A 15,834-nucleotide genomic window follows, 5' to 3' on the forward strand; every position below is an offset into this window, starting at 1 on the left:
TCCCCTGGCTAGCTTCTCTCTCAAGAAGCAGGAAGCATGGTGGGGGCCGAAGGGTCCTGCCCATCCCCCCTGCCTTCCCACACAGCAAGCAAACCAAGTGACTTCCCTTCTCTTCCAACTGACCCCTGGCTTCGAATCTTCCCCAACCTAGTCTGCTTCTGAACCCACGCGGCTCATGACCCGTTTCTCTTCATGGTGACCATGAAGGGACCCCCTCTGCATAACAACCTAGGGCACTACACCCCAGGTACCCACCATGGTCCTGGGGCTGCCAGCCCTCCTGGGAAGGTGAAATGTACCGTGAGAATCTGAAAACAGGAAAACCTTGTCTTCCTCTGCTCTCTTCATTCACGACACAGTCATCCATCCACTCTGGTTTCATCCAGAAGTTTTCCAAGTTGCTCATTTTTCATCTCACTACATCTTTCAGACTGTATTTCTCACCCACACTGAAAGGCCTTCATCAGAAATGCTCCTGGGAGTAAGTTTTGCGAGCTTATATAAATTAAGATGGAAATGTCATGATAAAGCAGTCATCACAAGTCCCACTTATTTCTAACAGTTTTCATGGCCCCAGGACAAGGAATCAAGGATTTCAAAATACAAAGGCACTTATGAAAACACTTATCTGTTTCCTGAATAAATTGTACTTCTCTGTTAAGAAACTGATTATAGGGAATTTAGTTCAGAAATGATGTTGTTGTTGTTGTTTAGTCACTCAGTCGTGTCCGACTCTGTGACCCCATGGACTGTACACGCCAGGCTTCTCTGTTTTGCCATATTTCCCGGAGTTTGCTCAAACTCATGTCCATTGAGTCGACAATGCCATCCAATCATCTCATCCTCTGTTGCTCTCTTTTCCTCCCGCCCTCAATCTTTCCCAGCATCAAGGTCTTGACATACTATCAATTACTACTTACTTTATACACAACAAATGACGAGTAAGACCTCATTCAGAAATTTACGTAAAAACTTGTCTTTTTAGCGGTACAAAGTATTTACTTTAAATAACAAATATGCTGTTTCCTATTCAGAACACCTGCCTTACAATCAAATTCATATTTAAAAGGAACTAGGGCCTGAATCCAAGTTTTCCGGTTGAGATGTTTGCTGTACACTCTGATAGAGCATCATGTCTCAGAGGTTATCATTAGGACTGCTTCTTCATTCAGCATATTGCCTCTGTATTGCTTTCCTGAAATTATAAGTTTATTTATATTCACACTGCTGATGAAGAAACACAACTTTTAATTGTGAGCAGCTGTAATATCCGAGTGCGCGGCTGAGCAAGTGCAGCGAGGCGGTGTGTGCTGTCACAGCTCTGAGGGCCACCAGGGGTCTTGTCTACGTGCCACTGAATTACTTTATTGGAGGTTTGTTTCTCGAGTTAATCTTCTCCTGATGAGGCTTCGAAACACTATGATTTGTTAATATTAATAACAGTTATCCAAAAAAAGCACTCCCAAAGCCTTTCTATCTCTGTGGATTGACTGTAATACCATATTCCACAACATGTAGCTCTTTTGTGAACCACATGATCCCATTTTTAAACAAGTATTTAAATCCAAAAATATTTTATTACTCAAGAAGGCAACTATTAAAACAATTAAGGGGTGCGGTGATTGTATACAACCACAAGAAGAGTAATGTCTTTCTACTGTAAAATTGTAATATAAAACACAACTTTTAAAATATTAATAAACTGCCCTTTTAAAAATAAAAGAGCTAGTCTCAAAACAGTCTTTGATATTTCAACTTGCAAAGTATACCATGGCTGATCCTATTTGGGCTCTATTATCTCAAATGCCTTTACAACCATTCAGATAAAAGAAGAGGCTCTAATTCACATAATGGCACATATCACCTGTCTGTCTGTCAATGAGACGTTTGAAAGCATCTTTTTATTAGAAACACAAATCAATATGCCCAAGGGATTATAATAACTGCTGGAAGCAATCTGTATTATCATTTCATCCTTCTGTTCTTGCTCTGAGCAACTTATTATTATGAATGGCGTGAAAATGGCAACCTGTCACAACTGATTTTTCTTAACCTCCTGCAAGAATTTTTTCCTCGTAAATGTAGAGTATCTTATTAAATATATCTCAAGCTGGGCTTTATAAAACAGTCCATTACTCTAATTGTATTCCTTATAATTTAAAATTTCATCAAATATTACTGTAAAAGTAACTGCTTTATAACATAATCTTTTGATTTGTTCCAAGTTTTAAAACAGAATTTTTGAGTTTTGTGTGGACACCAATCCCTGCTTCTCATTTGCCTCAATAAGCACTACAAGGGGAACATTCTGACTCTGAGAAGGAGCTCTAACAATTTCTCTTTTAGAACTTTCCTCCACTCTTAATTACATTTTAGGATTTATTCTTAATCCCCACGTCTGAATAAAACATGCTGCATTTTAAACAGTATTTTAATAAGCTCCTGCAATAAGGGTAAAACAGTATTTCTGATTATAAAATTATCAAGTTGGATTTATAGAACCAATTTCAAGGCCATTCTAGAAGGATGAATTTAAGCCGGATGTCTGCGAGTCATGGAATTCAGTTACAGCCGATAAATCTACGCAGGATCCTCACTTATCTGACTGTGGTATCCACTCGGGGCAGTGGCTCTCCGTCTCTGGTGTGTGTCAGAGACCCCAGAGGTTTGGGCTGGGGAAGTCTGGGGGTCGGGGGGACTTCAGCCGGATCAGTCCCTGGATGGGAAGCTGATGTCACCAACCCAGGGCCAGTAAGGCAGGAGGCTGAGCCCCGGAAGGTGCGAGGCTCCCTGCTGTATAAAAGGACACCCTTGGGATAAAACCCCATGATATCTGCCGCCACAGAGCGAAGAACCCAGTGGGCACCTGTGTGAAACCTAGTTCAGGTCCATTGGTGACTGCACTCCTCTCCTCCTTTGCTGTCTGAAGTTGTCTTTAAAAAAGCAGCTGGAGAACAAAACGGACAAGATGAAGACAAAAAGGAGAGTGGCTCCCACAAGGCTTTGGACGCTAGCTGAGTACGTAACTTTTAAAGTATAGTTTATGAAATAACCAGTACTAAACAGTCAAACGATCTAACATGCGTCTTGGAGGGTATTTTACACAGCACACAGGGTGGTCCAGAAGAAGCGTATCCTCAAAGGGGCAGTGATCCTCACACTCCGAGGGCTGCAGAGAGTGCCTGGGGTACTGCCAGAGGACTCAGGGCTCCCCAAAGATGGACACCTGTGCCGTGTGCAGAAGCCTGGAAGGAGGGCCCTGTGAGTGGGCGTGGGTACTGAGAGTGATGATGTACAGGGCCATAACCCACAGGGCCGCAGGGCACTGACCTCGCTGCCTGCTGGGGTCGGTGGGCAGCTACTGTCTCTGATATGGGAAGCTGTCACCCCTCTATTCCTCAGGTGCTCCCACCTGACAACCTAAAACTGTGGACCAGACCATTCTCCACTTCTGCTCTGGGGCTCTTGACCATCAGCTTGAGAAGACCACATACTCGCTACTGGCTCCACCAGAGCTCTAAGATGCAGCTGGGGTTCAGTAATTTAGGGACCTGAATGGTTGAGCAATAATCTCAGTGCTTTTAGTCTCGTACTCTTATCCTGTTGTGCATCAATTTCACTACATCAATTATCATCACTAACTTTCCACTAACAGTGCTTTAACTGCAGTGGTTTTCATCCTAGGAACTCAGAGCAGTTAAAAATTTACATGAGCCTTCTGTATTCACAATAATGGAGGTAGGAAACAAATAACATATGGAGTAATGGGCGGGGGGGAGATCGGGGAAATACTGGCTGATTAGTTGATGACTGTGAATCTTTGTTTTGATTTTTATTATTTTTTACTGAGGTACAGCTGACTTACTGTGCTGTGTTAGGCTAGGTCTTCAGCACAGTGATTCAGTTATAGATCTATATATGTAGTCTTTTTCGGGTTCTTACAAAGTAAGGTTCTTATACAATATTGAATGGAGTTCCCTGTGCTATCTGGTAGGTCCCTGTTGGTGACATATAGTGGTGTGTGTATGTTAATCCCAACCTCCTCTTTTATCCCTCACCCCCCTCATTCCCCTTTTGTAACCATAACTTTGTTTTCTGTGTCTGTGAGTGTAAATATTTTTTACAAAATCAAAGAAGCCAGGCCATATTTTAGATGGTAACTGTTCTCCATATTACAGTATATAATTTCTCATTAAGAAATTCTGTTTGTATATTTAAATTATTAATCAGATGCCTACAAAACTCTTCCAAAACATATTTTTCCTCTGTGTAAACTAAGACTGTCTCTTCTTTTATTGGAAGCATCAATAGTCTTGTGATATTTTCTCACCAGAAACAAAATCAACACAATCTTTTCCCCACGGAGGCACCGGTTAGCTTTCACCCCCACGGCTCCTCCGGTGCTTTGGGCCCTGCCTAGAAGCCTGCCCTGTCTTTCCCGCTCCCCCTCGGCCGAGTGCTTCCGGCCGCCCCGCACCCACAGGGGTCTGTGCAGGATGTTCACTCTCCACTCCTTCGCCTGCCGGCCCTTCAGCTTCTCATCCCCAGGGCGTCCATGGCACCGACCTGCCGTGGCCTGCCCAGCTCCAGAAACGCCTTCCTCTCCCCTCTCCTCCGCCTCAGCCCTTCACGACCGGCACCTATAGGCTCTATGAGGTTCCTCACTTCTCTTTCCAGCTCTGTGTGAAAGGCCTGGAAGCTCGCTGTAACCACACTGTGGGTGGGCAGCAGTGCACGGCATTAAACATCCCCAATTCTCCCTCTCCCAAGGCTGGGGCAGGCCGCAGGGCCCCGGTCACTCCCGTGCTCGGGCCAAGGGAACACGGCTGCACTGCTGACCAGCCGGACAGGACGCAGTGTGCGACCTGCCATGCCAGCTTTTTATCCCCAAGGTCACCGAGGTGTGTTTCCAGGACAGGCCCATGAGGGGCCACGCTGAGCAGAGCACCTGCCCATGCGTCAGACGTGTACACAAGCAGAGAGGAAACGTCTTCCACTTGACACTCCGTCCCTCAATGTCCCCACAGACACTCACTCACAGGGCAGCTCTCAGAGTGGATGGTTAAGAACAGTGTGGCTTCCCTGAAGAAGTCCGATGAAAGTCAAAGCATTTTAAAGGTTAGTTTTTGTTTCCACTAGGTTTCTGTGAAATCCAGAAATAAGCTGGTTTAGGAAGCTACTGAGATGCAGTTTGCAGATAATAATGTCTTACAAATACTGAACATTTCTTCCCTTCTCTGTTTAAGACTCAAACACTACACATTCTTTTCATTCGACACACATCAACTCACCCTAAATAAATAGCATCAGCTACTTTTGCTCACTGTAGCATGCTTGTAACATTTTCCTGATTTTTATTCTTATAAATCTAGCATTTAACACTTAGAAAGATTTAATGACCTATGCACATTGGGAGATTTTATTTCTCTCCTAAGATGATTCCTTGATTTATAAGACTGTTTCCATGTCAAGCTGGTGCTCCACCACCCAGAGTGTCTTTCAGGAGAAGCAGCCCCATGCGGACAAGGCAGGTCCTGCTCTGCGGCCCGCTGGCTCTGTCTGCTTGGGGGCCACTGTGCAGGCTCCCGACACCACACGCACAGCCTGTGATCAGCTGGGAGCATCACGAGGGCCTCCCACCAGAAGGACTGCAGCAAACGCTGGCCAAGCCCCAGGAAGGTGCGGCCACAGAAGGGACAAGTCCGCTCCCTGTGTGAGGCCGACAAGTGCCTGAGCAAGGGTCCGAGTGCAATCCTGCAGAATCAAGATGCTTTTCCTAACCCAAGGACACTGAGAAGGCTGTCTAAAACCAGGAGGAGGAGGAGAGGAGGAGCAGAGGAGGGGGGAAGGCAGACACGAGGCCTGACAGGGCTGGAGCTGTTGGGGGTGTGTCCTGACTGGCAGTGGGGCTTGGGCACTCATTTCGATTTAACATTTCACCTCGTAGAAAGCTAATAAGGAGAGGCAACATCTGCCGAGTGCCTGGAAGCAAACAGCTGGTCAGTGGCAACATCCAGAGCCTAGCCCAGGCTTCCAGGGTCAGAGTTCTTAACTGCATCCTAAACCCAGGAAAGGTCACTGGCACGCAAGGAACAGCTCACTGAGCCAACACCAAAGGTGACCTGAGAAAAGAAGTGACCGTGGGCAGACAGTGAGAGTGGCAGAGGTGAGCTGCACTGAGGCTAAGGGGGAACTAAAAAGCTGGATTAAAGAGGTTCAGGACTTTAAAGTTAATATTTACAACTAAATTTATCCTCAAATAGCATCATAAGTGTTAAAGTAAAATGACTGAGGAAAAGACCCTAGAAATCATACATGCATTATTAGACACCCTAGTTTCGCCTACTGAAGAAAAGAAAAACACCATACTTGCTGGAAAACACACATTAACTATGTATGTGATGCTAACTCTTGTCATTAGTATAATAACTTATTTTTAAATAATTTAACTCTATTGCAGAATTATTGACATATATCTGATTTGCTCAAATTAAGGCAAAGTTTGTAAAACTTGGTTTATATAAATCAATGAGATTTATTTCTCCCCATTATCAAAATCAGAATTTCTACTAAAACAACAGTAGCACAACCTTTTTCTTTGACTTCTCTAAACATGCGCCAGGCAGACACCTGGAGCCCTAACAGACACAGAGACATGAGCGCCATCAACCTCACTGGTGACTACTGCTCTCAGTCATCACCAGAAAGCGGCCCTGCAAATGGCCCAACCATTCAGAGAAACAGGGATGCTTTGCTAGCCTCTGAAGGGTTAACATTTTTTAAAATACTATTTAGCTGAAAAAATGAGACACATCCTGTCCTAAAAGGTATCTTCTCAAATAATGATTTCATTTCTATTGCTTGGTTAAAAAATTTCCTACAGAAGACAAGCTCTTCTATTAATTACTCACATAGCAGGCACGGCTCCATGAGAGGACTTTTTGTTCTACTCAGATACACACAAATTATATTTCAAAGAAAAATGAGTAAAATGCAGTAAGAAAGAGCTTCTCATTCAGCAGATATTAGCATATATTATGACTTGATACAAAACATGTTACTTACTAACTACTAAGAATTTAGACTTTTTGTTATGATTTAACTTAGATACACAATGACTACATAAATAACAATTTTAGGACTATAATAGGAATATAATTTTAGGAATATAATTTTAGAAATATAATCTAGCAGTCTTTAAAACTAAAATCTAGTTTTCAACATGCTTCTTCTGAAATGGAAATAATTTAAAATTACCTTAACAATACACTATCAAGTTAAATACCATAAAAACATTAATACAGATTCATTTTAAAAGTGAACCATCAACATAAAAATAGAGTGCAAATTATAAAATAAATAGATTGAGGAGAAATTAAAAGACCCATAATTAACTGTTAAATTATGGGCAAATTATATATACAACAATGAAAATTTAAGAGACATATAAAACTCTGATTAAGCAAAGAAAAATAGTTCTGAAAATTCTTCCAGACAAGCTTGCTGTTACACAGAGAATCCACGTCCCAGATCACCGACACAGGAAGCCCTGCTCCTGTGACATGCATGAAGCTAACACGACCGAGCTGCCCGGAGCCTGTCCTCTCCCAGGGAAAGTGGAGGCCGCTCACTAAAGCAGTCAGTGCTCCACCTAACCTACCTTGTTTTTTGGATTTGATGTGTTCATGACACTTCTAGTCTCTTTTCCAGTATAGATGACCACACCTATTACAGTACCTGCAAAACACAAAAGTGGCCCTTACAGAGAAACTTAAATGTAAGCACAGAGGTAACACCTCCAATTTAATCATTTTGATTGAAAATATTAATGTACCATTTGATTCTATACATATTTATCTAATAGTGTATTTAATTTTGGTAGCTCATAAAATCTAATCTTAACTTTAAAAACAGGCTTTGAAAAACTCAACTGATGTCTCACACAATGAAATGCACTAATATTCTCTTGGTAACAACAGAAAGTGTGACAACAGAAGTTGTTCGTTCACTAATGCCTACTAAAATGGTAACTTGAACACTGGAGTTACATTGAGAGAGCCTACATTAAACTGATCAAACTTGTGACCACAAACAACACAGTACCAGGTGAGCCATTTCTGCTGAACAGGTATCTGAGAGCATCTTTCCACTGTAAAGATTCAGGACAACCAGGTACAAGAAACTTCTATGGACATTTCAGCACGCAGACAATGAAAACAGTAAGAGAAATACTATAAAGACAGTATTTGCTTTGGAATTTGTGTCTCTTTTACTCACATCTCCTGAAAGTTTGGTTTTCTAATCATACATGTCAGAAAGAAATTGTTAACTTTGTGCTCTATCAAACTTAAGATAAAAGAATAATAAAATACCCCAAGAATGACCTATAGATTACAAAGGCTCAGATCAGAGGTACTCATTTCTGAAATATCAACTTAAAAGCCATGGGGATGTCCCTGGTGGTCTGGTGGTTGAGAATCCGCCTTGCAGTGCAGGGGACACAGGTTTGGTCCCTGCTTGGGGAACTAAGATCTCACACGCTGCAGGGCAATCACAGAGCATGAGTGAAAGTCACTCAGTCGTGTCCGACTCTGACCCTACGGGCCATGGAATTCTCCAGGCCAGAATACCGGAGTGGACAGCCTTTCCCTTCTCCAGGGGATCTTCCCCAAAATGCAAGCAAAATCCTGTGGGCCGAAATTAAGGCCTGAGGCAGCCAAATAAAAAAGTGAAAATACCTAAAAACAAAAACATGGAAGTCTGTTTTGTGAACTGCTGCTATGAGTAATTTATATTCGTAACTTTCACAAAATTTGAAGGTGAGAAATATAATTGAGGTGAGAAAGACAATGCCTGTACTACTGACTGAAGTCAACCAGTGCACAACTAACCATGTAATTATATGAGCCTCCGCTGTCTCTTTACTGTGGAGTGTGGAATATGGGGCGCTGAGGCAGGACCTGTGGGGCAGATGTGGCCATGGCGATCTTGGGTCCACGGGAGCAGGACAGCTGCTGTCACTCATCCCTCCACAGATCAGATCAGATCAGATCAGTCGTCAGTCGTGTCCGACTCTTTGCGACCCCATGAATCGCAGCACGCCAGGCCTCCCTGTCCATCACCAACTCCTGGAGTTCACTCAGACTCACGTCCATCGAGTCAGTGATGCCATCCAGCCATCTCATCCTCTGTCGTCCCCTTCTCCTCCTGCCCCCAATCCCCCCCAGCATCAGAGTCTTTTCCAATGAGTCAACTCTTTGCATGAGGTGGCCAAAGTACTGGAGTTTCAGCTTTAGCATCATTCCTTCCAAAGAAATCCCAGGGCTGATCTCCTTCAGAATGGACTGGTTGGATCTCCTTGCAGTCCAAGGGACTCTCAAGAGGCTTCTCCAACACCACAGTTCAAAAGCATCAATTCTTCAGCACTCAGCTTTCTTCACAGTCCAACTCTAACATCCATATATGACCACAGGAAAAACCATAGCCTTGATTAGACGGACCTTTGTTGACAAAGTAATGTCTCTGCTTTTGAATATGCTATCTAGGTTGGTCATAATTTTCCTTCCAAGGAGTAAGTTAATTTCATGGCTGCAGTCACCATCTGTAGTGATTTTGGAGCCCAGAAAAATAAAGTCTGACACTGTTTCCACTGTTTCCCCATCTATTTCCCATGAAGTGATGGCACCAGATGCCATGATCTTGGTTTTCTGAATGTTGAGCTTTAAGCCAACTTTTTCACTCTCCACTTTCACTTTCATCAAGAGGCTTTTTAGTTCCTCCTCACTTTCTGCCATAAGGGTGGTGTCATCTGCATATCTGAGGTTATCGATATTTCTCCTGGCAATCTTGATTCCATCCCTGCACAGAACCCCGGAAAAGCAGAAGATGCTAGGTACCTGCTCAGCGTGACATCCTCCGAGGTCACGTCTGCTTCTTCTTAGAAGCATGCCTTTGTTCCCTTTTTAATTGAAAGCCCCTGGTGAAGCCAGGAGGCTTGCATTTACTGTGGTCTTGAGCCCCGTGTGACTGTGGGCTCCCACTCTGCCAATGGCGGACACAGAGTGACCGGTGAGACCTGCACGGAGTCAGGGCTCCACCAACGGGCACATCAGAGGAGGAGCAAGACCACAGGAGGTGAGGGGGAGCAACAACGCCCCTCAAGACCCAAGTCTGAATCACGAGCTGCAGGCTGGTACCTGTTCTCTGCCCCTAGTTACTACCTCTCGAACTCCATCCTGCTTTTCTGTCTGTGCTCTCCGGTCCAGTCTCTAGGGACACCTGAGGGGAAGGGGTTCCCCTGCTGTCTGACATCTGATACTAAACTTTCTCCAGAGCAAGAGTGTTGCAAACTACATGGTACAGGTTCTATTTTTAAATTTCTAAGTGGTCATGAGGACTAGTTTTGTAAAATACTATATCAATAAATTATTGAGAAACAAATAAAAATCTTTGAGACAATATATGTCCCAATTTTCTTAACATTAAATTACTTCGTTAAATTCTTACATAAGTTTTCAAGTATTTACTCTCACTACTGTATTTATCACAATCAGCCTGGACCCCGTCTGGGCACACACGCCCAGCAGTCCTGCTCTGGGGCTCAGCCTGGACCCCGTCTGGGCACACACGCCCAGCAGTCCTGCTCTGGGGCTCAGCCTGGACCCCGTCTGGCACACAAGTCCAGCGGTCCTGCTCTTGAGGACTCTTTCTTGTTTCCAGGCTCAGCCACTTATGATTGCATGCTTACATCCACCTGTCACTGAAACATGGTGGGTTCCTGGCTCTCTGAACCAACAAGGGGAAGGAACACAGCCCCCTGGGAGTCCATGTGTCCCTCTCTGGTGCCCTCAGTCCTTGTGTCTGTCTGTCAACTTTAGTCCTTGCTCCCAGACGTTCAGTTCCTACAAGGAAGGAAGACCTGAGTTTACTCCACCAGGAAGCAACTTGAATTCAATTCATACTTTTTTCTTTTTAAATTTTTATTGGGGTATAGATGATTTACAATGTTAGGGTTAGTTTCAAATGAACAGTAAAGTGAATCTGTTATACATATATTGATAAACAAAATGATAAATAATAAGATAAAACTTATCTACTCTTTTTTAGATTCTTTTCCTGTACAAGCCATTACAGAGTACTGAGTAGCATTCCCTGTGCTATGCAGTAGGTCCTTACTAGTTATCCATTTTATGTATAGTAGTGACACATAACCTTTGAAGAATAAGATTTTTAAAAATTCTGGTCTTTCCTTCTCAATTTGTAATCAAGTGAAAGAAGACAAGAGTTCCTATAATATTTCTGGAAGTCCAAAGTATTTTAAGCATACTTCAGTATATAGGAGTTAAGTAATATAAAATAAAAATTATTCACATTAATAAGGCTTTTAAATAGTTAAGCATGTGTTAAAAGATTTCAAATTCATGAAAAAAGTTTGCATTTAAAAAATGCCTAAATAGAAATTAAAATTAAATGTGCTTTATTTAAACTTTTGGGATGGATGGTTTTAAACAACCTAAACAGTCTCTCAGAAGAAAAAACACTCCAGCAACTGTATTCTGTACCTTAATAAGAAAGGGCTACCTATGCAGTAATTGCAGTAGTATGCACACACACATACCTACGGTTCACAACTGGGAGCTACAGCCCCTGCCAAGGTCAGGCTGGGAGTGAGGTCAGGAGAGAAACTGTGTGCACAGGGAATTATCTGGGGCCCACAAGCCCAGTTCTTTGAGAAGGACACAAGTCACTAGGACTGCGGACCAGTCGGAACAGTCTAACGTGCAGGAACAAAGATGAAATGACTTATAGACAAAGAGAATCTTCAAATATCTTTATGAGTAAACCCAATCTTGATCCTTTATAAGAATACATATCAACATAATGAAAAAAAAAATAGCACACAACAGCTAGATGCAGGAAACGTAAAGTCTGTGACCAGGTACCTAATTGTGGATGCTGTGGTGTTTCCCATAGGCTGTGACATGCTAAGTGCTGAAGGTGAAGGCCTGGACTCCAAGCCTGGCCCAGCTGCACACAGCCTGGGGACGTGACCCTGCTGATAGCGGTGGCATCTGAGCACAGCCCTGCACCTGGGACTCAGGAGGCATCTCTGAGGTCTCTCACCATGTGCAATCCTTACTTCCTCTCTCTTTTCACTAAAAATTCATCATGACAAAAAAATCAATACCTGAAGAGTTGTCTGCTATCACACTTCCTCCCCTCTTCTCTAAAGGGACAGGTGTTCTCCTGCAGGAGCAGCCTGTCACCTGTGTGCACACACATGTGTTCAGACACACACAGAATGCCCTGCTCCGCGTGCTGGGCACACGGGCCTGGACCACTGTCTTCAGCCTGCGGTGCCCTTGGCATGAGGCCTCCACCTGGTGGTCAGTGTTGAGCAGTCAGGCTCCAGCCTCTCACTGCCTCCTCTCCTTTGGGCGCATCCATCTGTTTTTAAATCTAGTTCACGTGTACCTTTCACAGAGAAGGCTTCCAGACTCTGAGAGGTGAGCTATTCACTTCTTTGTTTTCAGGGCACCCTGCACTCTTCTGAGACACTCAGCAAAGCTCAGGTGATTTGTCTCATTTTCTTTCTTTTCCTTTTGTTTTGGCTGCACCGTGTAGACTGCAAGATCTTAGTTCCCCAACCAGGGATTGAACCTGGGGCCCAGAAGTGAAAGCACTGAGTCCTAACCAGTGGCTACTGCTGCTGCTGCTAAGTCACTTCAGTTGTGTCCGACTCTGTGCGACCCCATAGACGGCAGCCCACCAGGCTCCACCGTCCCTGGGATTCTCCAGGCAAGAACACTGGAGTGGGTTGCCATTTCCTTCTCCAATGCATGAAAGTGAAAAGTGAAAGTGAAGTCGCTCAGTTGTGTCCAACCCTTAGGGACCCCATGGACTGCAGCCTACCAGGCTCCTCCATCCATGGGACTTTCCAGGCAAGAGTACTGGAGTGGGGTGCCATTTCCTTCTCCACCTAACCACTGGACTGCCAGGGAACTGCCTTTGTCTCATTTCCTTACTGTCTTTCTTGACATGAGCTCCTGAAGACAGGATCCGTAAGGACTCTGGCAGACACACTGGTCTGGAGCAGAGACCCCACACAAAGCCCCGGGGCAGGGGGCTGCACTAGTGATGGACACCAGGACAGACGGTCCTGCATTCTCCCTGCTAGCACCCTGACACTCCCGGCTGCCGCCTCCTGCTACCACCCACAGGGTCAACCACCTTCTGAAAGGGGGAAGCACTTAGAGTGTCACACCTCTCAGAGAAATCCACTTGATGAAATGCATATGTAAATGCCTTCCTGTCTGACAACTAGCAAAAATATCGGAGTGCGTTGCCATTTGCTCCTCCAGGGGATCTTCCCTGACCTAGGGACTGAACTCACATCTCTTATATCTCCTGCACTGGCAGGTGGATTTTCACTGCTAGCGCCACCGGGGAAGCCCTAAAAATATACCAACATACTCCGATTTCACGTGAAAGAACCTGGACCCTGGCCCTTAAAGGGCTGACCCAATCCACCTTGTCAGGCCCCTGTCTCATCTAACACGTCCCCCCACAGACAACCCACCACATCGACCCCTCGTGCTCTGTTAGATGAGCAGTGTAAGATCCCTCTAAACTCACCAGCTGCCCCCTAGCCCCAGACTGGTTCTGCTGCACCACCTTCTTGAAGGCACAGTGACAAGTCAGAACTGTCTCCCCACAAAGGAGCAGCCTCCGTGTGGCTCAGTTTCTCCTCAAAGTGTGAGGACCGCACAGGGGCCTCAGCCTGGGCTCATCTGAGAGGCAGACTGTCAGGCCGGACCCACGAGGTCCCCCTGTGATGAAAGCACTCTGACACATGCTTGTCTGGAGTCACCTAAACACATAAAGCACCTCCTGCACGTGCGAACTCACACTAAAACCACAACTCCTTTCTCACCTGATGCAACCACAGTGCTTGCCCACAATGTATTTTCTATGCTGAGACTTTCATGAACAGGTGGATCACTGTCTTCCTATTCAGGGAGAGAAAAGAAAGAAAAATGCAAATTAGCAACTTTTTATTAATCATACTTCAGATATCCACAGTGTTAAAACAAGTCCACCAGCTACATTCAACTAACAAGCAGAGAAAAAGCAGTGAAAAAATAGGCAAAAAGACAGGAATTTACACACGCTTCTAAGATGACAATGGAGCAGGAAGCACCAGGAATGACTCCCTACCTGGACAACAACCTCAGGGACAGAATCCATCTGATGTAACTAATTTGGAATCTGGAGCTGGTGAAGGGTGGCAAGTTCCAGAGGCCACACATGTTTCTGGAGCCGCCTGTGGGAGCCAGAGTGGACAAAAGGACCCTGTGCTCCAGGATCAGGAACCTGTACTCTGATGCCACGTTGGGTGACAGAGATGCAGCCAATGAGGCAGGTGGCCGCTGCTGCTACCACTCCCCCACCCAGAGAAGTGATCTCCAGGGCATTTCAAGGACCAGTGATCTTTTAACCCCTACCATTTTTCTCTTTTTCCCCTTTTGGGAGCCAGATATTAAAGACCAGGACATTCAAAAACAACTGCATATACGGGAAAAAAAACATAAAACAATGGCACATGCCCAAGAAAAGGCTCAGAAAAGACACAAGAAGATATCAAGTTTACGCCTCAGGCTGAGCTGACAATCAAACAACAACAAACAAAAGCAAACACAGAACCCCAGCAAACCCTGATTTTAACTTCCAGGGTTACCACATTATTATATTCAAATGCTTGCTGAACAGCAAAAAGTAACAAGGCATAAAAGAAACAGAAAAGCATGCTCCATTCAAAGGAAAAATATAAATCAACAGGAACTATCCCTGAAAAAGACCTGATGGCAGATATACTAGACAAAGACTTTAAAAGAAAACTATTAAAGATGTTTAAAGACAAAGATGTGGAGAATGTCAAGAATACGAAGTATGAACAAAGCAGAAATGTGAATGAAAAGACAGAAAATCCAAACAGAAACCAAAAGAAATTCAAGAGCTGAAAAGTATGGTGATCAAAATGAAAAATTCACTAAAGGGATTCAAGGCAGTTTGAGCAGACAGAAGGATAACAAGAGACAGTATGTATTAATTAAATGTTAAATAAGGCAGAAAGATATGACAATTAAAAACAATTATGTTCCCAATGGGGCTTTCCAGGTGGCGCAGTGGTAAAGAACCTGCCCGCCAATGCAGGAGACATAAGAGACATCGGATGTAACTAATTTGAATGCAGGTCCATTCCCTGGGTCGGGAAGATCCCCTGGAGAGGGCACGGCAACCCACTCCAGTATTCTTGCCTGGAGAATCCCATGGACATAGGAACCTGCCTGGTTACAGTCCATGGGGTAGCAGAGAGTCGGACATGAATGAAGTGACTTAGCACGCATGCATGTTCCTAATGAAAGACAGTTATGAAGCAATTGATAGAATTGAAGGAAGGACAACCCTGATATCAAAACCAGACAAAGAGAATACCTAGAAAAGTAAACTACACATCAATATCTTCTATGAACAATGATACAAAACTCCGACAAAAAACATCAGAAAACCAAATTAAGCAGCATATTAAAGGATTATACTTCATGATCAAGTGAGATTTATTCCTGAAATACAAGGATGGTTCAACATGCAAATCAATCAAGAAAATATATCACAATAACAGAATGAAGGAAAAAATACCCAACATGATCACCTCAATTGATGCAGAAAATGCATTTGCCAAAATTCAACGCCCTTTCTTGACAGAAAACATTCAACAAACTAGGAATAGAAGTCCTTTGGACTGCAAGGAGATCCAACCAGTCCATTCTAAAG

The 15,834-nt window shown here is 44.0% G+C and overlaps 1 protein-coding gene across 2 annotated transcripts in view; it reads right to left on the reverse strand.

Annotated features, from left to right (window-relative positions):
* Nucleotides 1-15,834, reverse strand: part of ATP9B (ATPase phospholipid transporting 9B (putative)) — a 150,999-nt gene that overhangs the window by 65,641 nt on the left and 69,524 nt on the right. For both annotated transcript variants that reach the window (XM_061399483.1, XM_061399484.1), the window contains 2 exons: nt 13,934-14,009; nt 7,661-7,737 (listed from right to left, as the gene is read on the reverse strand). In XM_061399483.1, coding sequence (XP_061255467.1) covers nt 7,661-7,737; nt 13,934-14,009 — 153 coding nt within the window. The remainder of the gene's footprint in view (nt 1-7,660; nt 7,738-13,933; nt 14,010-15,834) is intronic.

The sequence above is a fragment of the Bos javanicus genome, chromosome 24 (assembly GCF_032452875.1).
Source record: "Bos javanicus breed banteng chromosome 24, ARS-OSU_banteng_1.0, whole genome shotgun sequence".
Taxonomy (NCBI): Eukaryota; Metazoa; Chordata; class Mammalia; order Artiodactyla; family Bovidae; genus Bos; species Bos javanicus.